This window comes from Leptonotus elevatus, chromosome 21, assembly GCF_054856555.1.
Source record: "Leptonotus elevatus isolate MCC_2025b chromosome 21, RoL_Lele_1.0, whole genome shotgun sequence".
Taxonomy (NCBI): domain Eukaryota; kingdom Metazoa; phylum Chordata; class Actinopteri; order Syngnathiformes; family Syngnathidae; genus Leptonotus; species Leptonotus elevatus.
Genome location: NC_141259.1, coordinates 4,968,086 through 4,989,554, shown reverse-complemented (window position 1 = coordinate 4,989,554; position 21,469 = coordinate 4,968,086). Strand labels below are relative to the sequence as shown.

General features: G+C 38.3%; 1 protein-coding gene across 3 annotated transcripts in view; it reads left to right on the top strand.

Annotated features, from left to right (window-relative positions):
- The window catches only part of sema5a (sema domain, seven thrombospondin repeats (type 1 and type 1-like), transmembrane domain (TM) and short cytoplasmic domain, (semaphorin) 5A), a 146,504-nt gene that overhangs the window by 106,176 nt on the left and 18,859 nt on the right, over positions 1 to 21,469 (top strand). For all 3 annotated transcript variants that reach the window (XR_015092160.1, XR_015092159.1, XM_086066381.1), the window contains exons 14-16: positions 464 to 607; positions 3,162 to 3,309; positions 13,366 to 13,591. Coding sequence is in view for 1 of the 3 variants with exons in the window: in XM_086066381.1 (XP_085922507.1) it covers positions 464 to 607; positions 3,162 to 3,309; positions 13,366 to 13,591 (518 nt within the window). In the remaining 2 variants the exon portion in view is untranslated. The remainder of the gene's footprint in view (positions 1 to 463; positions 608 to 3,161; positions 3,310 to 13,365; positions 13,592 to 21,469) is intronic.

Genomic DNA, 21,469 nt, shown 5'->3' with positions numbered 1-21,469 from the left:
TTCTGTTTAATATTGTGTTAGTGGAATATGAGTTAAGCAGAAAAAGCCAGCCGTTTTTATCCATCTCAGGCGGCGGCCATTTTGACACTTGCTGTCGACTGAAGCTAAAATCAATGTTGCTCAGGTTTTAGGTAACAACCAATCACAGATTAGCTTCAGCAAACAGGTGAGCTGTTATTGGTCCTTGCCTTAGGCCTAAGCAATTGTGATGTCATCTTCAGTCGACAGCAGGTGACAAAATGGCTGCCCCCTGAGATTCACAAAAACGGCTGGATTTTGCTTCATAACTTATATTACATAAATGTAAAAATAATCAGAATGTCATGTTTGGACTAGTGAGGTCACATATAACATTATTGTCAAGAAATGTTTAGGGTTGACTTCTGCTTTAAATAAATCACAAAATCTATTTTGTTTTGAATTGTTCTTATATCAACAACAACTTCCTTTTGCGTCTCCGTAGAAACGGAGCCTGGACTCCCTGGACTTCTTGGTCTCCCTGCAGCACCACCTGCGGTATTGGCTTTCAGGTTCGTCAGCGCTCCTGCAGCAACCCGACCCCTCGCCATGGCGGCCGAGTGTGCGTGGGTCAGAACCGCGAGGAGAGGTACTACATACGTTGATTTCTTTGCTGGGAATTTATTTGAAAAGCAGAACAAAATTAGTTGACACAATGTGAGTACCCCACATTAATATTATTATGGATGAAGACAATAGAACATCTCCCTCCTGGTGGAGCACTCGTTGAGATGTGCTCTTCTGCTCCACCAGTAGCCTTCAGCAAAACACACACTCTGACTGACAAATGCTTGGGAACTCATGACCTCACATAGACTGCGGGATGCCAAAGGCAGGTTCTGCCGCCCACTGCTTTTTTTTGTATGTTTTTTTGTCTTCAATCCTCCCTAGCCTTTGTTCTCATCTCCATTTTGAACCAGCTGTGTGCATAAACACACAAGTATGTGCATATATTGGTATGTTCAGCAAGGCAGTGCACCGAAGTGAATAGAAAGGGTAGACATTTCATTAAGAGTCCAAACAGCACATCTAGCCCGCTGTAACCTGCATAGATTGCAAAGCACTTCACCCGTCTTTCAGCACTCGTGATTTTTTTTTTTTTAATGCTGTGTGATGCAAACAGGCTTGCTATAAGTTTGCCTTGAGTGTTCATAGTAGCCAAAGCTTTTAAAGATAAAGCAAATGTTCTGAATCCAAGCAAGCATGCACATCTTAAATCTGGCAGCTTAATGCCCCCACATTGATGAATCTTTTGTTACCTTGGCCTACATTGGCAGCTTTAGTGACTCATTAGTTGCATTTTGTGGAAAGAAAATACCTTCAAACGGATGGACAAGCGCCACTTATTTTATTTATTTATTTTTATCAAAGTGCAATTTGAAGTAATCCGTTCAAGCTGTTTTGTATTAGTGCTAAAGTGGTGTTTGTGTATGTGTGTATGTGTGTGCATGTGACTTATTGTAAACCAGCTAATCTTTGTAGCACGCACACGATTGTGATCCAGTCTCACACTTCTTCTCTTCCCGCTCCCAAGTCCCACCATTCGGTCCCACTTCAAGCACGCAGATTAGTAAACATGAAAAAGAATCCTTGAAACGGCCCAAGGATTATTTCTTCCAATCACAATATTCAAGAATATAGCTTTCAATAGTCCATGAATAGCAGAGTATTTGGGAATAGGACAATGGAAAAGATCCCTTTTAAGCATGGAAAGCTATTTCAGCACTTCCACTTTTCTCAAAAGGCAGTCAAGCCGAAACACAACAAAACAGTCATTAAAGTAGTTTTATTGCATGTAGAAAAGTTGTAAATTATATGACTATAAAGTCAGACAATGTTATTGTAAAACTAGAGAATGCAATTTATGGGGAAATTGTGTGTGAAGGTTGAGAGGCTGACTGAAAAATTGTGGTATGGAATGATATTGAATGCCATACAGTGATATACGATGACCTGGAATCTGTCAAGAAATCTAGAAATTAGGGGGGTGAATTTTTGGCTTTCATTTTGAAATTGTGAAAAAGAACAAAGAAGGCAGTTGGGTTAAAATGTTTAAAATTTGAATGGTGTGAATCAGTCAACAAATATAGCAAAGAGAGGAGAAAAAAATAATTTGGGATTTTATTTTGCAATTTAAAAAATGTTGCAGTATGGGGATATGAACAGTTTCAAGTGGAAACAGTTTGAATCTGTCAAAAAATGTAGAAATTAGAGGAGAAAAACAAAAAAAACAAAAACAACAACAATAATAATATAATAGTTTTGGGTTTTTGTTTTGAAATTTTGAAAATAAAAATTGCAGTCAGGATATGATGAACAGTTTCAAGTTTGAATCAGTCAAAAAATTTAGAAATTAGAGGGGGGGGAACAAAAACGTTTAAAAAAATAAAATAAAATAAAATTGTGGGTATTTTAATGGGGAGAATGTTGCATTTTGGGGACATTTTTGGGTGAACATTTTTGGGAAGGCCTCAGTCTTCACACATTAAAAGCTATTATCCTGTCTCAATTACAAATACATTGCCACAGCTTTTTAATCTGTCATTTGTTCCTGTTTATGTTGTCATTTACATGTAATATTTGACGCATGTTTACGCCATGTCTTCCGATTGTACTATATTGCAGTCATATGCAAATCAATGCACTAGTTTTGTTCAATTTGTTAAATGTATATGACATGATGGACATTCTGGCCTTGTGGTATGATGTTTTTGTAGCGAGTTTAGTGGCAAGTCACACATCTTTTGTGCCTTCACTTTTAATTATCTGCTTGTAACTCAAAGGACACTGTCATATTCATTTTTTAAGTCAAGGACTTTCATTTATGCACAATGTGCATTCTGTGCAAATCGCTTATCATTCGTGTTACTGCTGTTAAAAAAGGGACATTTACTTAATTATTTCCATTTCTATTAGCTGCTCAGTAAGAAATATGTTCAGCACATAAAACATGAAGCCTATCAATATGAAGTGTTAAATGTCTTTGTGTACTGAATGGGAATCCCTTACTTCACCGTTAAATTTATCAAATGTGCCATTGTTTGCTTGCATGTTGTTGTTTTTTGGCTCTTGTGTTACTACCAGATCATGATATCAGAATAGAATACATCACCTGCAGTAACTGTGTTGTTTTTCTCGGGCAGGTACTGTAATGAACACCTGCCTTGCCCTCCACATGTCTACTGGTCGGCCTGGTCGGCATGGGAACGGTGCAACGTGCCTTGCGGCGGCGGCATCCAATCCCGACGGAGAACCTGTGAGAATGGCAATGACTGTCCTGGGTGTGGCCAGGTACGTCATGAAGAAAAAAAAGGGAAAAAAAGTCTGCTCATTGTTAAAGTCTCATTTTGCGCCGTCTCACTGGCAATGGAAATGGAACAAAAGCACATCCTGGTTGTTTATACTGTGGAAGCTTCCATCGAATATATTGCTGGCAGCTGTTTTATACCACAAAATACAATAAGCCCAATTTGACCAGGTTTTGTTTGTTCTAAAACTAAGGCACGATGCAAAGGTCAGGCTGAACAATGAGTTGTTTTCTTTTGTTGCCAGTGTGATGTGATGATCACATCATCTCTGCTGCTTTTATCTTAGAAATGAAATTGAGATTTGTGGATGTCCTTTCCTCCTCGTCCTTCAGTTTTTATCTGAGTGTTTTGTTTAGAACAAGGTCTGATGGATACAAATTGTTTCATTGTTGCTTCTGTGAGTCTGGCACCATCAGCAAGCTGTTCAAACCTGCTCTGAAGTGAAAAAAAGGCCCTCTGGATTGATTGATTAATTAATTAATAAAGGATGGGGTTATTTCTCTTGAATATTAATTCTTCATTTGACCAATTACCTGCCAAGGATTTTTGGGGCCAATTACTGATCAACATGTATGAAAAAACATATCACTGATCAAATCACATGATGTAGCAATATGTCTATTTAAATAACTTATTTACTGTATTTGTTTTTTAATTAATCTTTACGTGATCAGGATTTTTGGGGTCAATCAGCCAGTTTGAAAAAAAAAAACGATATTTGATCACTGATTCGATCAGAAGATGGTGAAATTTATTGATTTAAACAATGTGTATATATTTATTCTAGTCACACCGTGCAATAGTGAAAATCCTTGTATAATTTTTTACAAAAAAAAAGCTGATAAACATTAAATGTAACGTAATGTTTACATGTTTACAACATCTCCTTATCTAACATGAAAAAATAAATAAAAAAAGCCAGGCATTCAGGTGGCTGGGGGTTTTGCTAACACTAATGCTAACGCTATCTTGGTTCAACAGCTGTAAACAAGCCCATTCACTTCCTTCCCAGCTGCACCAACTTCCGTCCTTCACATTCTGCTCCTGCTGCCTGAACCTCGTATTGAAAGCTAGTTGTGTTATATGGTTTGTCCACTTTTTTATCTGCACAAGACACTGTGTCTATGTGCCATGTATGTGACATAGTAAGCACATTCTCGAAGCCATTTGGGTTCGGCACAGATTCGTCCCTATCTACGCAAACTGTATTGACTTTCTAAGTACCGGGAATTGTGTTGCGAGAATAGCTCCGCTCACATTCGATGTGACCGCAGTTTATTTTGTATCCTCGTTTAGCAAAAGTTTAGTGTGTCTGTATTTCCGTGTTAGTTCCAACAACACACCTGTCTGCTGGTTGCATCTGATTGGCTGAATTTGTGTGGCCATAAGTAAACGTAAATTGTAATGAAAGCTATTTTGAATCAAAAAGATGATCAAATTAAATCACACACATACTGTCAGCGAGTTCTTTTATTTGATATAAAAAACAATTCTGGCTTTTTTTGCCAGTGTAAAAAATTAAGATTGGATGGTCAAGGGCACGGGGGCGGAACTTTCTCCTCCCAGCGCAAAGGCTTTCCACTCACACGACTATGTCAGACAGAATGACTCTGGAGGGAATAATGTTGTTTTTGCTGGAATATCTTATTTCGCTGATCCGATCAATGACGTCATTGATCGATCGCGCAAATTATGACAGTACAGTCGATCACTGAGTTTGCATAAAAATGTAATTTAAATATCATTCGATCCCACTCCAGTTGATTGATCATTGGCAAATCTAGCAGGAAGAGTTCAGGCTTTATTCTGTTCCAACTTGATTGTTCTCCTTTGCGACAATCTACAACGCCCCCACAAGAGACACCGTAGTCGAGTAAATTAACATTTGTGAAATGTCCGCCCTAAGCATTATCTAATGAACCGTTTGATAAGATGAAAAAAAGTTAGTGCTTTATTATGAAGCTTCGCACACAGTAGCCTCAGCCTTGCATGGTGATAATTGACCATGACATGATAGCTGCTACACAACATCACACAAATGGAAAAGGCACCTCCCCATTTAGACTCCCATTAAGCAGTCACATGATTTTGCCCCTCACGCTCTTCGTACGATATACAGTACATGTCAAAATAGCCGCATCAGCCATGATGCTGATGTATTCTGGGAACATAGTGAGACTTAGCAGTCCAGTATACAAATGGATTTTGAGAGAAGCTCAATGATCAACACTCAGGTTTCTCAAAGTGGAAACGTCTGAACAGATTTCAACTGATGCATTTTCCACAGTTGAGTGAGGCATCTTATCTGTCCGTGCATCATATTATATGGTCTGAAATGCGCTTCCCAAAACTGCCCACAAATCTGGAAGCATAAAAATGTCTTGAATGGAGATGAAGAATTGAAATTCAGTGAGGGCTAAAAGATCGAGTTTAACGCTTCAATCGCATTGTAATCAAGTTTGAATGTTTGACAAAATAAGCTTCTTTTTTTAATTAAAATTCTGATTTTGTTGACAAATAGACAGGTCATTTTTGACAAAATAAACTTGTCACCAATGCATCATGTGAATCAGTGTTCTAAGAATTGGTATATATAAGGAAGAGGATTAGGGCCAGTGAAGAGAGTAAAAAAAGGTTGGCAGGATTCTGACTTTATCCTCAAAATTCAGACTTTAATCTCAGAATTCTGACTCTAAAGTGAGAATTCTAAATTTATTCTCAGAATTCTGACTTTCTGACTCCCCCCCACAAGTCATAGCTCTACGTCACAAAGTCAGAATTCTCACTTTAAAGTCAGAATTCTGAGAATAAAGTGAGAATCCTGCCAACCCCTTTTTTTTTTCTTCACTGGCCCTAATCCTTTTCAGTATATATAAGACCCCATCACCCTTTGAATAATGACACAAATGGTAATGGTTGCTAACATTGCTTAACATTTGTCCAAACAATATTGCCTTATGGCAGTCTGATACAATGAACTTTGAAAGGTTCCATAATAGAACGTGAATGTCAGTCAGATTTTTCTGTAATTCAGCCCTGTAATTACATTTACCTTGAGTTGCAAATCATGCATGGCTGATTGTGAAAAGGTTCGGCTAATGAAGGTCATCCAAACAGCCAAACAAGCAGGGAGGGATGTCAATTGACATTTTAATTATTCATCCTGCGGTGACTCACTGACAGTGAAGATTGGTTCCTCACTGCTCCTAAAATCAAACAGCCTGCCCGACATGTTGTCTCGAGATGCTGGAGGCCTGAAACTGACATCTTAACATAGTGCAATAACTGCAAGAGTGTACAGCAGTGCACATAGTAGTACATTTTAAGTAGCGCATAATGAAATCATAAGAATTGTGCACTTTGTGACAGGTTTTGGAAGTTTGGCATGGTGGTAGATAGGGCACAAGGTTTTTGGAAACCCATACAGGTTGGGTGAGCCCCCTGGTGACTAATACGCACAAAATCAAATATGGCCACCACAAAAGACTACAATGTCATCTGAGGTCCTGTAAGCACCAGATCCTTGTAGAACACGCTCTCTATAGTGTTTGGTGTGAGAGACAAAAATGAAAAAGCCTCTAAGCCCTTGTCTGATGTCATTCCAAAGGGAGGCCAATGGCAGAAATTCAACAGAGATCATCAAAAAGTAACAGCTGTGTAGTTGATTAGTGAGGACCTTCAGAGGAGTACAGCTGATATGTAGAAGCTCCTTATTCCAACAAAGACTGACCTTGCACATAGCAACAAACCAGACGATCTAAACAGCCTTTTCCCAGTGCCAGCAAGAAGAAGCTGAAATGAGGATCATGCTCCACTTGCATCATGCTGCCAAGAAGGGTCAGACCAAGGCCTTCCACAGGACACTGAATAGTGATGTGGGGCTGCCTATCAACCGCTTCAACCTCTAGAGCAGTGGTTCTTAACCTTGTTGGAGGCACCGAACCCCACCAGTTTCATAGAACCCTTCTTTAGTAAAAAATAAAATGTGATTTTTTTTACTGGTGCACGAAATGAATTGTGCATTCATATCACCTTGTTCAAATAACAAAACCAACACAGTGCATGAACTCAAAACAACTTACCTCAGTGTGACTTCTGCTGTTGCCTTTGAGAGACCAGTTCAGATATGCGTGGCTTCACTAACAGCCCTCTCTAAGCGGTCTAATAGGGAGGTCTCACTCTGCTGCATAAACCAGCGACCTCAAAGCGGACCGGTAGGAAATCTCAGAGCAGGACGCTTTCAATGACTGTCCCCACTAACTGCAGACTAGACTGAGGGGTGGACCTCTGCGGCGGAGTCTCCACCGAACCCCTGAGACCGACTCACCGAACCCCTATGGTTCGATCGAACCCAGGTTAAGAACCACTGCTCTAGAGTCAAACAACATGGTTTGTTTGCAAACAAAGCTGATAGTGTGAAAGATTTGAGAGGGCTTGGTTGGAGTTGGGGAATTTGTTATAGCCCAAATCCTAAACTATTTGAGCTGTAATTTAGGACGGTGTTTTTAAAGCGTTAATTTTTTTTTTAACTCAGTTAACTTCGTTTTATCAACTTCCTGTGGCGGCCTTTAACCTCTGCTCATGTTCCCAGCCAAATTGGAAGGAGTCACTGGCGAGAAGGTGGATAAACACGGACTGTTGGTAGTTTTATTTGGCTTGATGCTTGTTGGAGAATTCTAAAATGATTTGAGCACTTTGCAAAGCTAAATTTGGTAAACAGACAGTTTTTTTATATAGCGCTTTATCTACACCATATGGTGCCCAAAGGGCTTTATAATGCCTCACATTCACCTATTCACTAATTAGTGGTCGACTGCTGCCATGCTGCCAGGTCCCCTGGGAGCAAATTGGGTTTCAGTGTCTTGCTCAAGGACACGTCGACATGACATCACCACGGGCAAGGATCGAACCCACAACCTCATGGTTGGGATACGACCACTCTACCACTGAGCCATACCACCCCAAATTCAAATGGCAGATTAGTTGAACCTCTTTGGCAGATCATCTAAGAGAAAAGGACCTCTACGGGGCCTCATGAACCAGTGTTGCTGGAATGTGGTACTAGAGAGGTTTTGAGAATAGAAGATGCCTGTAAAGCTGAGCCTGTTTTGATCACTTTAGTTATATTTGACAAGAAAAGCATAGATTCAAGGATCAAAAAAGCTAAAAGAGCAGTCTTTGAAACTAAATATACTTTCTATTTGATGATTTTACATCAATTCCAATATATTACTCAGGTAAATATCTGATACAAGCTTTGTAGAACATAGAAAATGCGATTAAATTGCGATTAATTTCAGAATATTGTGCGATTAATTACTTTTTTATAATTAATCGTTTGACAGCACTAGTATTTTTACTAGAACTGTCAAACGATTACAATTTTAATCAGATTAATCATCTTAAAATTTTGATTAATCGTGATTAATCATGAAATTAAAAAGGCTTTTTATCAACATTTTTTGCTCGCCAAATTAAGAGAACCTGTTATGTGTTAATTCTTTCAACATTTAATATTATCAAGATATCTTCAACAATTTTTGCTCCACTGCACACACTCATCCTCTTTTTCTTATCAGTTTATTACTTGCATTATTTAAAATTAAACAAAAAAGGCCCCAATAGTTTGACATGAACAAATATTACGAATGTCATATGCAAACATTTATTAAATGCTTTACTTTTTGTGGTTAAAATTAATAGTGTGATTAATCTGCATTAATACATGATAAAGCGATAATTTTTGGGTGATTAATCAATGAGTTAACACTTTAACTTTGACAGCACTAATGTTTACATGATTCAAACCTGACACCAAGTGATGGAAATGACACAAAAGCCCAGCTCCTGGACAACAGCATCCTCCATTATGAAGTCACACACAGCATGAAGTCTGTTTGACAAAGTGCGCCGCAGTAGACACTGCTAATTAAACTGATGTGTCATGGAGACGTGAAGAACGCTCCGTCGCCATGGACACGATGGTGTTAGATAAAGAGCCTTCGAAGAGGATTAGTCACACTAATATTTCAAATCTGGATGCTTGTCCTAAATGTTATGGAGGCAGTGTGTACGTTGAAATTCACCAACACAAGCTCTACATCAAACAACACTGAAGGCGCACCAATAAGAAGCGTAATTAGTGTAATCATGGTGGGAGGTTAGAAAGAAAGACTCGTTATTATTCACCTCTAACTGGCCGAGCACAACAAAGTACCACTTCCACAAAAACACACTTAATGATAAGTAATTACGCCAGGCATATAATTTCCTTCCACGTTAGGTAAACATACACACAAGTGTGAAGCCTATTCTCAAACACAAGATTCAACTATTTTTCATTTATGTTAAAAAGGAAATGATATTATAACTCATACTTGTGTTGTGGTTTTAAACATTACAGTGTTGTCACAATGTAGCCTGACCGACCTCAAATGGACCTTTGACTCGTTTAAAAGTCCATTTGCAGCCCTTGAAGATTTATATTTGATTACCCCTGAAACCTTTGGTGTCCATTTAAAGGCTTTCCACCTCTTGCTAGGCCACATGGCTTTGTATGTGGGTTCAGTCAGTGGGAGGTCTTTATTAGGTATACATTGACCATCTTGCTATAAACTATATAGCAAGTAGCAGTAGTTAAGACAGAGTCTCTTGAGTCAGTGAATGCGGTTTAGCTTTAAGCCCGCTAATGATCTCCTTAGGCCTGTGGATTGACATGAATCCTTGGAGAGCATTGGTGGGGGGGAAAGCATACCAGAGAAGTTTCATTAAATATTTACCGTGTTTGGCAACCATTAACATCTCGCAACACCCACAGATCAGAGATCACTTACCTTTATCTCGCTTAAATGCACACGTTAGCTTTTTTGTTAGCTTTAGTCTCCACAAAGACATAAGGTTGTGTTTTTCGGTCTGCCTGTTGTTGTGTCTGATCATCAGACCGGCTAGTGCGGAATAATGTTAAATATTCATGTGTGGCGTGATTACGGCGCTAGATGGAAAGAGGCAGGAAGTGCAGTGGACCTGACGCGCTCGTTCATCATGGACACTAACAGAATCTCAATCCCACTGGTGTGTTTTTAACCTTGGCTTTCGAAGAAAGCGAGAGAAAGTGTGACGATTGGAAGAGGCAAAGAAAGATGAGACGGGAAAAGGAGGAATGAGAACTGAGGGGGGGGGGGGGGTGAGTTATGAACTGTGGAGGATACAATACAGAGATGAATGGAATGAGAAGAAGAGAGAAGTAAAAGTGAAGATGATGAGTGGTCTACACTCACCAGCCACTTCATTATTGGACATTTACCAGAATGAGCTGCTACATGTGAACATATGATGATAATGGATTTTTGGGCTTAGTAGAATGTGGCCTGGGGTTATTCTGCACGCCTTGTTCCAAGTAACTAAAACAAGTGTATGTTTATGAGTACAAGGCAGCTTCTGCTTAGTATAAATGCTCGAGTAGCTTCTTTATTCATCAGACGATCATGTTTATGTCATCTTGCCCTCTACAGCCTGTCCTCACTGTAAGAATACCAACAAAGACCACTCTTGGTGTTTTACGGTATTTGCCACAAACACAAGCCCAAGACCCTGAACTTTATCCCACCCCCCCAAAAAAAATTCTAAAAATAAGAGTAGACCTCCACCAAGGTGAAACAATCTCAATTTTATTCATTTATTTTAAATTGTCATTGAATATTAGTCAAATAAATGTTATTTTCTGTGTGAAAAAGCATAAATGCAGTGATCAGGACATGATCATAAATATAGATGGGAAACCTATTAATAAAGTTGAGTTCACCAAATTTCTAGGAATTGATATTAATCGATCCATAAATTACAAAAAGTATATCGATGACATGGCAAAAAAATTGCAAAACTTGGTGGATTATTTTTCAGATGGCATTTGTTTGTATCAATCACTGTTTGAACCTCATTTAACCTATTGCAATATTATCTGGAATAATACTTACCCTAAATGTATTGCCAAATTACTCATTCTGCAAAAAAAAAGCCGTAAGAACAATATCCTGGTCTAAATACAATTCTCCTTCAAATGCTCTCTTCCATGGATATGGTCTACCGAAGCTCCCTGAATGCAATCTTTTTCACAATCTATGCATAATGTACAGTGTGGTTTACAAACTAAATGGCCGTTGGTTTGAACCTGTTCCAATATTGTCTTCATCTCATCCACTAAATACCACAAATAGATTGCTGTTAAAAGGGAAATGCAGAAAAAAATAACATGTACTCGTTTTAGTATATGTTATATAAAGGTCCATAAATGTGGAATGACCTGGACAATGATATAAAACATTCTGCCTCTCTCTTACCATATTTAAAAGAAAATTGAAACATAACTTACTTAGGAGATATGCACCTGATGATTTTGCAGCCTAGTTTATTTTCAGTTTCTTTCTGCGTTTGAAACTCTCTTGTATATGGAACAGAGGTTACGAGGGTTATACCTGATATGAAAATAGTTTTCCATATCGTCTTAGGACCAAACTGGAAATTATTATTTTCTTGTAAAATGTGATGGGCATACTTTTCTATGCAAGTTTTTGGTTAATCATGTGGATATCAGCCTAATTTGGGTTTGCAATGTATACTGTGTTGGTGGTGGGTTGTTGGGAAGTTAATAAGCTTCTAGCTTCGGAGGGAGTCCATTTTTCACATTGTAAAGTCATCTATTTTTAGCCCTTAACACTAACTAAATTAGCTGATTTTCAATTTTTGGGGAGGATAGGTTGTTTGAATGTCATTTTTTTGTCTTGTCTTGTAATGTGTTAAAAATTAAATTTACAAATTGACTGTTTTTTGCCCATTTCAAAATGAGTAATCGGTCGGGCCCTACTTTTTAAGGAAGATTAAAACTAGTTCCTCCATTTATGAAATTATTCTAAATTGGAATATTATGGTTAAAACTACTTGTGACATTTAAAATATAGTGTTTTTACTATGAAACACCTGGTGCCAAGATTTATTTGTATATACGGGTTAAAAAGAAAATCTGTGCAGTGCATCCTCACTTCAGCTGTCAAAATAATTTTATGGCTCCGGGTGTTTGTTTGTTTGTTTTCTGTAAGAGAAGGTTGAAATTGCTCTTAAAGTATTTAAGCTTGTCGACCCTGGTGTCGGAGTATGACGTGCAGTGCAGTGACATTAAACATTGTTGACTTAAAATATCTTTTTTATACAACTATTGAATCTCATTTGAGTGTGTAGGTGTACCTAATGTTGTGACCTGCCACACTGGTCTATCTGATGAGCTCTTATCTTCTTTTTTTGTTTTCAAGGTCTGGCAGTCACTCAAGGCATATTCAGCATAAATAAACAAGCCTGCAAGGAGAAAATAGCAGTCGGTCTGGCGAGGAAGTGTCTCGATTATCTCTTCACTATAGTTATCATCACATATAGCACCACAAATGTTATTTTCTGACCACTTGTCCTAATGGAAGCTGGTGGAGGGAATTTCGGGCCATATATTCTCACGTTGCTCCTGAATGTGACTCACATCATGAGCTTCAGTGATGTGTTTTTCATATTTATAGCCAGTTGCTGACAGGGGAAAGCGCCTCATTTCCACCTCCATGGTTCACATTCTTGCCTTGCATCCTTTGCTTCCCGCTTCCTTTTCCACGTGCCTCTCAACTCCATCGATGACCTTTTCTGCCCGCTTTGTTTTGCGTCTCGCCATGTTCAGTGAAGGTGTCTAAAGGGAATGTATCCTCAGCTGGCCCGAGCCAGCCAAGCGGATATTTTGCCAGGGCAGACTGCCACATCAGCGACATAAACCAACCAGAACCAGCCGCAATAAAAGATTTGAAAGGGCTGTTTGTTTCGACGACATCAAATAAGCTGTTTCATATCACATTTGTCACTCTGTTGAGAATTTTAGCAGCAATTGTCTGGGGTTTTATTAAGCTTGAAAAACACTGCAATCATTTCTGTCTGAACATTTCATGCTTAATTGTCACCTCGTGATTATCTTCAAACTTCAATCAAATGAGATATTTTGTCCTCACATCTGCAGGAGTACCAGTCATGCAACTCCCAGCCTTGTCCCGACCTGAAGAAGACAACTCCCTGGACCCCGTGGACACCGGTGAACATTTCCGACAATGGCGGGCACTACGAGCAGCGTTTCCGTTACACGTGCAAGGCTCGTATCCCGGATGCCAGCCTGCTGGAGGTGGGCAGGCAGAGGATTGAGATGCGCTACTGCTCCAGCGACGGCTCGACCGGCTGCTCCACTGATGGTGAGAGACTATTATAAAAAATCAGTTCATGTTTCAGTTTATGCCATTTATCAACAGACCAAAGCATCAGACATGTTAATTAACTTCCAATCCAAAAGGCAATTTTTAGATTATAACTACATCAATCTCTGCCATGATACACAATTTGGGCAAAGGTATTGAGACCAACTTCTTAATGAATCAATTTGACGTTAGGCTAGAATTATACATTTTTCTACATAATCTAAATTTTTCTACATACACTCACAGAAATATTTTAAGTCTAATTTAAGATTTATTTAATTTTTTTACATAACAAATTCCCATTTACTTTTTTTTTTTAATAGACCATTTCAACACAAACCTACCAAATAAAACATATGTTACATAAACCCTATTTTTAAATGCATAATCCTCAGGTTCATGTATTTAGTATTAAATAGGTCTGCATTCAGTTTCATCCTAAAAATAAAAATGGACGTGCTTTTTTTCCACATAGCAGTAGCCTGATTATTATGCTAGTCCAACAATATACTTTGTGTTTTAAATAAATACTCTTATTATTATTAATTTACAGTAATTAGACTTTATTAATACTTAATACATAAACCCGAGGATTATACATTTCAAATAAATAAGCTTTATTAGACTAATGTATATATGATATACATATCATATAAGATTAATTTGTTAGGTTTGTGTTAAAATTACCTTAAAAAAAAAAAAGTAGGCTAAATGGAAATTTGTTATGTAAAAAAAACAACATAATTCTTAAATTAGACTCTTAAATTAGTTTCTGTGAGTGTACCAGATACTAAACATAGGGAGACCAGAATTTCAAAATTAAAAACCTGGACACTACAATTTCACTGAAAATCCAATAAATTGTCACCAGGAACTATTTATAACAAATTGAATTGCTAGTCAATCTGGTGACTGCTGGTTGTGTTCTTACTTTAGCTTATGCTAACTGCTGTCTTGGTTGACAGTTCAACAGCACTAAACAAGCCAATGCACTTAACCAACCTTTTTTGCTCAGTACTGGCAACTATTGGAAGCTTGCTGTGCTGTTTACCTCGTGCTAGTCCGGCATTGTAGGACTGCAATAAGCTCAGTTTGCATTTTCGGCGACAACAGCATTAAGCTCGTAGGACTACATATCCCATGATTCTTAGACACGTAAGTTCTGTTTTGACCAAAACACACCTGTTAGCGATTACATGCGGAATGACAACGAGAATGCAGGTGTGAAAGTAAATAGGAAACATTTTAAAGTTAAGCGGGACTGTCTCATTTAACTGAGGCCGAATGCCAAAAATGGCTATTTTTGCCATTTTTGGGCCAAATATTTTCTGTGGCCGAAATATTTGGTGCATCACTAATTATAATGACAAATATAAACAAACAAGCTAATGTTAGCATACCCTGTTGTATCTTATTTCTAGACGCCTCAGTATAACACTACACAGTCTCCACTTTATGTTTTCTTGCTGTGGCCAACATCCCATATGCCAGGAATACAGGAGCCCCTCGATCGCCTCCATAGTTGTTTATTAGTGTGTCTCATTTGTGCACTTAATGCCTAGCTAAACAGACATTGCCAATGGAAAAGCAGCAGACTTCTTTTTTATTCAGTTTTTCACTTCTAGATGTAATATCTAGGTGTCATCCAATACTTATATCAACGTGGTGTGTTTTTGTTGTTGTTGTTTTATATTCAGAGTGAAGACCCACATTCTTTGCACATCATTGCTTGTTATTCCCATTAGACCCTTCAGAAACGGCACTTCTAAGCATTTGTACAAAGAGGCAACTAATTGGTATCTTGTTAAGTGCAAGGATTAATGGGGGTGGTGAAACATCACACGAGCAGTAAAAAAATATATATTTTTTAATTGTGTTGTTGGGGAAACAAGGGCTTATCATAATGTCCTGTTCTACTTTGAGCTGACTCTGTGTGGTCCCTCATGTCACATGCATCCCCCTGCTTCATTATTCCAGATGATCAGTCTAGTCCAATGCTGTCACGGGTAAGCATTGTTGATGTTGTACTTTTAAATACACCTCCAGGGTTAATAAGAAGCACCACAGGGCACGTCAGTTTTGAAACTTTAAGATGTGTGACAGTCAGACACCCAAGAGAGCTTTAACTGGTCTGCCCTGATCCTCATTATCAGGACGTATGTCTTTCATTAGAAATTGTGACCAGAAAGAAGTCTGACATCAGATCACGTGCATTAATCACAGCAAGTGACAAAAGAGGGAGCAGGATGAAGTCTCACTTGTAGGATAATGCAGCCCGAGGGCTACGACTGGCAAATCCCTTCAGTGATCTTTTTTTCATTAATTTTTTTACAGGAAAAATGTGAATGAGTTAATTAAGGAGCATATTATTTTGTCAGACATCCACTCAAACTTGGCATCCAAACCAGACAATTATTTAAAAAAAATATTAACTAATTCATTGCTATTGACGTCAGAAATTCATTTTAACTATTTCTATTAGTTTAAAAAAAAAATTCTACTTTTGTTAACAAGAGTATGAAAACCTAGATTTTTTTATTGTACATTTAAAACAGATATAAAATGTGTGATTAATCCTGAGTTAACTATTGAAGTCATGTGATTAATTACTATTAAAAAAAATTAATTGCCTGACGCGACTTAAAGATAATTATAAATTCGAGGTGTCAGGCGATTAAAAATTTTCATCATAATTAATCGCATGACTCACAATTAATCACAAATTTTATATCTGTTCTAAACGTACAATAAAAAATTCTAGGTTTTCATACTCTTAACAAAAATAGAAAAAAAAAATTAACTAAAAATTAAAAATTGTTAAAAATAATTTCTGACGTCTATATCCGTCAATGGCAGTGAATGAGTTAATACATTTATGCTAGAATCATGATTATTTTTTTCTAGTCAAGCTAATCTTTTTTATCATACCTGCTTGTCCTCATAAACAGAAGGACAGTAGTGTGTCCATAATGTATGTTTACATAAACTGTGTTACAGGACTGTGAAAGCAGCTATTTCTAAACAACTGTGACCCCGGTGGTGTTTATTGTCACAATATGATCAGGTCGTTCCTCCCGTCTCGCAAATCAGACGGGGAAAATAAAAAATATGTGCTCGTATGCAAATGAAAATAGATGTTTATGAGCCAGTTCCATTCACGGTCAGTAGTGTTTCAAGTTTATGGCATTTTCATTTCTCATTTGAAGCCGATTCATTACAAGCGTTCCCTTTAACACACTGTCTGGCTGCTCCACTAATCTCCCATCACATCATCTTGTTTGGGATCTCTTCTGACTCGTTTGCCGGCCAGGTTGTGGGGGCTGTTACACTTGGATCACGTGCTTTTTATCACACCAACATCTTGTGATGTGTACATGATGTGTCTTTATTGCTCTCGACTCACGTTAAGATGAGTATCTCTCCTTACTACAGGAGATAAACGGTGAAAATATGATTTTGCCGTATACCACATACCGTGCTGTTTCACATGAGTGGCTAGAGCTTAATGACTGTGTTAAGTTTATAAGAACCTGTAGTCAGAGTCAAAGCATTCTTGCTAAATGCATGTCTTTTTATTTCCAACCTGGCAATTTTTATTGGTTTTACACATATTTAGCTACGCCATATCCCTTCTTAACATTTCTTGCCACTATTTTCCATTACATCTGATTTTAAATAGATTTTGTTGTAAGTGTGATGTGATAATTAGACATTGATGTTAATGTCACATAACGGCCATCTGAGGGAATGAATGATAATAATAATAATTATTATTATTATTATAGGTTTTAATTGTACCACACTTTACATTTATAAAATAAATGTGAAAGTGCACCAACATTAAAGGGAAAGTCAACCCCAAAAAATGACTTTACAATAATATGTTGTATGCACACCCACTAGTCAAACATGGCATTCTGATTAATATTGCATTTGTGGAAAATCCACCCATTTTATATAGCTCAGGGGCGGCCATTTTGCCACTTGCTGTCGGCTGACAATGACATCACAGTTACTCATCAGGTAATGACCTATCACAGCTCAGCTTGTGAACATCACATGACCGAACTCAGGAAACAAAAAATCACTAATGAAAATAAAGATGCAATGCTGATTTTAAGGAGTGAATTCTAATTTTACTCATACACATAAATCGGTCAGTGTTAAATTTCTAGTGTTCGATCAAATACGCAGTAAGCAGTGTTATTTTAACATTGTTAGGATAAAAAATTACACTGTCAGAGTAACTTTCCTTGCGTGCTAGGATGGATGTTGGGTGTAACCTGAATAGCACGACATTAAGTGTTAAATTCCCAATGTTTCCAAATTTGCAGCGTCCTGTCGAGTGTCGACATTTCAATAGCAATACATCCAGTTGTAGTCAGGGCGGTGTGGCTCAGTGGTGGAGTGGTTATCTCACAACCCTGAGAGCCTGGGTTCGATCCCAGGCCAGTGTGACTATGGCAAAGTATCCTTGAGCAAGATACTGAACCCCCTGCTGTGTCATCAGTAGTCATAAGTGTTTAAACACCAGAGTTAAGTATAGTTTGGCAGAATTTATTGTTTAACACTGACACTAGTGTAGAGTACTTTCAACAGTACTCAGTGTTTACCAGTTCAGATTTTAACACTACACAGTGTTGGGGTAACAATGGTTAAGTGTGAAAAAGCAACACTTTGAAAAGTGTCAGATTTACACTCATTTGTGTGGACACATAAATACTTTTCTAGTGTTAGATTTAATACTCAGTGTTACTCTACACTGGCAAGTTTTCTGTGCAGTCTTTAAGTCTGATTCTTAATTGGATTTAGGTCTGGGCTTTGGACATATTTATTATTCCTCTGAAACCGCTTGAGTGATGCTTGATCTGTATGTTTGTGGTCCTAGAATGTAAACCTCTGGCCAAATATGAAATCTCTCATAGCCTAGTACAGGATTTGTTCAAGCATATTCCTATTTTTAGTACTACCCATCTTACACTCGAACTGTGCAGCTCCTACTGCAAGGGTTGGCAATCCTGGTCCTGCTTTGTTCTCTTGATTAATGCCCTCCTTGCCCAGTGTATGAGTTTTGGTGGGCGGCCCTCTCCTGGCAGGTTTGTGTGCTTCCATGTTCTCTCCATTTGATCATGATGGATTTGATGATGCTCCTGGGGATCATGAAAGAGTTGAATATTTTTTAGAATCTAACACTGACTTGTACTTCTCAATAACTTTGTCACCGGCTTGTATAGTAACATCATTTAAGCGGAAGTCAACACAAACATTTTCTTTACAATCTGTTCTCTACACTAGTCTAAACAGTATTCAGATTAATATTGCATTTGTGGAATATTAGTTAAGGAGCAAAATCCACACGTTTTTATTCATCTCAGGGGGCGGCCATTTTGCCTCTTGCTGTCGTTTGAAAATGACATCACAGTTGTGCAGGGCTCAGATAACGACCAATCACGACTCAGCTTCCAAATGTCACATGAACTAACTCAAAAAACAGACGAGCTGTGATTGTTTCACACTTCTCACTGAATCCAAGAACCTGTCAGTGTCTTGTGGGCCTAAAACGAATAAAAGCTTTAGTCATAAGTCATTTTCTGTGTGACCACAGGCCAGCCCGCAGTATAAATGATAACTATAAAAGCTAATATGCTTGTCTGGTTCAATCAATAGAAAGAAAGAAAAATGACCTAGTCTCAGTAGTCATATAGTGGCACTAACATTGAACTTCATGTGTTAGACCTCCTCAGTGTATTTTATGTTCTTAATTGTATTCACAAAGGTCAACAGGGTGTGAGGAGAAAACCACAGCCGTCTCTTTGGAGGAGTTTATTTTGTGGTCAGCTTGCTTTAGTGAGCGGTGGCTTCATTGTTTCCCCTGGAGAAAGTGTGGGATGTCAGCAGGCTTGATGCGTTTCACTTGAGCTGATGCGCGATCAGGGCCAGGACCCTCTTGTGGGCAACAGATTACTTTTCGACACAGCGCAGACTTGGTGGACGCATGCCAGTGCTGACGGATGGTAACCGCCGCGCTATCCTTATTGTCTCTGCTTTGTTTTGCCCCTCTGCTCAGCCGGCACGCTTTCGCTTTATAACGGCCGCATTGCTTTTATCAAGAGAAAAACACAACGGGCTTAGCTTCCAACTGTGCAGTTTATTTGAAGTTGTTTTTTTTTTTTTTATCACAGGTCTTCTCCAAATGCAATCTTTTATAAAGTGCTGAAAATGAAAATAAATCGAGGAAATGTACAGTTGTTGCAAAGTTACATCCAATCAGTGCCGTGGTCCCTGCAGAAGTGGGTATACTCTAAATTTTCACTTTTGTTTTAGTGGTAGTAGTAGTCCAGAAAAGCGTCCTGTTTTAGAAACTGTGACATGTAAGAAAAATTGGTCATTTGTGCTCACAATAGTAAAATGATGACTTTTACTAGGAGCAGTTTGTAGTTATTACTAGTAACACAGGCAGCTTAACTAGTTCAAACCCAAAAACATATGAATAAGTTTTTTGTTAGTTTTTTATGCTAGAGATACAGAAGGTTTTGATACAGCTTTTGACATGAAGAGGTGGCTTAAAATAATGGTGGTTATTACAAAAAATGGCCAGCAGGTGGCAGCAGAGTATACGAGATCAGCCAGGGCCGTGTTTCAACAAGCTCTTTTTGCCAGTGTTTTCAAAAGGCTTGTGAATAATGATGAAACTTAGCTATATCCTAATGCTAATTGCTGCAGAACAGAAACAGATGCTTTTTTTCCTGATGAAAGAAGAGATGTTCTGTGGTCCTTGCGAAATTAGTCAAAATCCAGTAACAGCCAGGAGCGAAGGGGGTTGCTTCAGTGAAAATGGCTGGGAGTGAATGAGTTAAATTAATCTAAAATGTATTTATCATGACAGAAGTATGTGTCCACATTCTTGTGTTTTAATTTTAAAATCAACTACCAGTCTTGCTATACTATATAACTAAACTATATCATGTAGTTAGCTGGCGGAATCGAACCCACACAGCGAGCAAGTCTCTGGTGTATGAGCGCAGAGCGCTTCCAATGAGCTAAAACTCCAAACCACTGTCACAGCTCAGGACGTTATTTGAAGGATTATTTTCCTCGGTATGACCCACCCTACTCTGCATCTGATTGGCTCATCAGTCCTCATGCTTAAAGTTAGCCGATATAATCAGTGAAGGCAGCAAGTACCAGCCCAGACAAGACCACCGCATCCAATCCGCTCTACTTTGTTTGCGGTGAAATGAAAAAAATCGCTGTCAGGAGGTTTGGACTGTGCCTTCTAATGAGGGCAAAAAAAGATCTGATCTTGACCTTCAAACTTCTTGTTGCTTGTTTTCTCCTTTGGATACTTTCTTGGTGTGGCGCTGGTGCCTCTATTTATCAGGGAGGAGGACAAAGAAAATCCGACATTGTTGTCTTGCTTCTAAGTAGCTTTTGTTTGTTTTTGCATCCTTTGCCATTTTATACATTGAAAAGCACCAAATTGAGGCCCACATCTGCAGTGCACTCCAAAACAATATTTTAACCTGGACTTTTCAAATGCATACCTTTTGGCTTATCGCTCTAATTTATTCCCATGAGCATCTGTTTTCAGATGATTTCCACCCACCTTTAAATACCGTAACGTTGTCATCTTTGAGTTACTGTGCAAGTTCTATGCAGCTCAAAAAAACTTGATGGCGCGTTCAAGTTAGGGCCAACCGCCTGTCAGAAGTCGAGATCAAGCGATTCTTACCAGACAATCGAATGGACCACATGAACAATAAGCCAACATATGAAAAGAATTGCTGCGTAGGCATTTTGATTTCATATTCTTGAAGTCAGATGTTGGCTTTGATGGAACACATATGGGATATAAACCTGATGGTGGAAAAACAC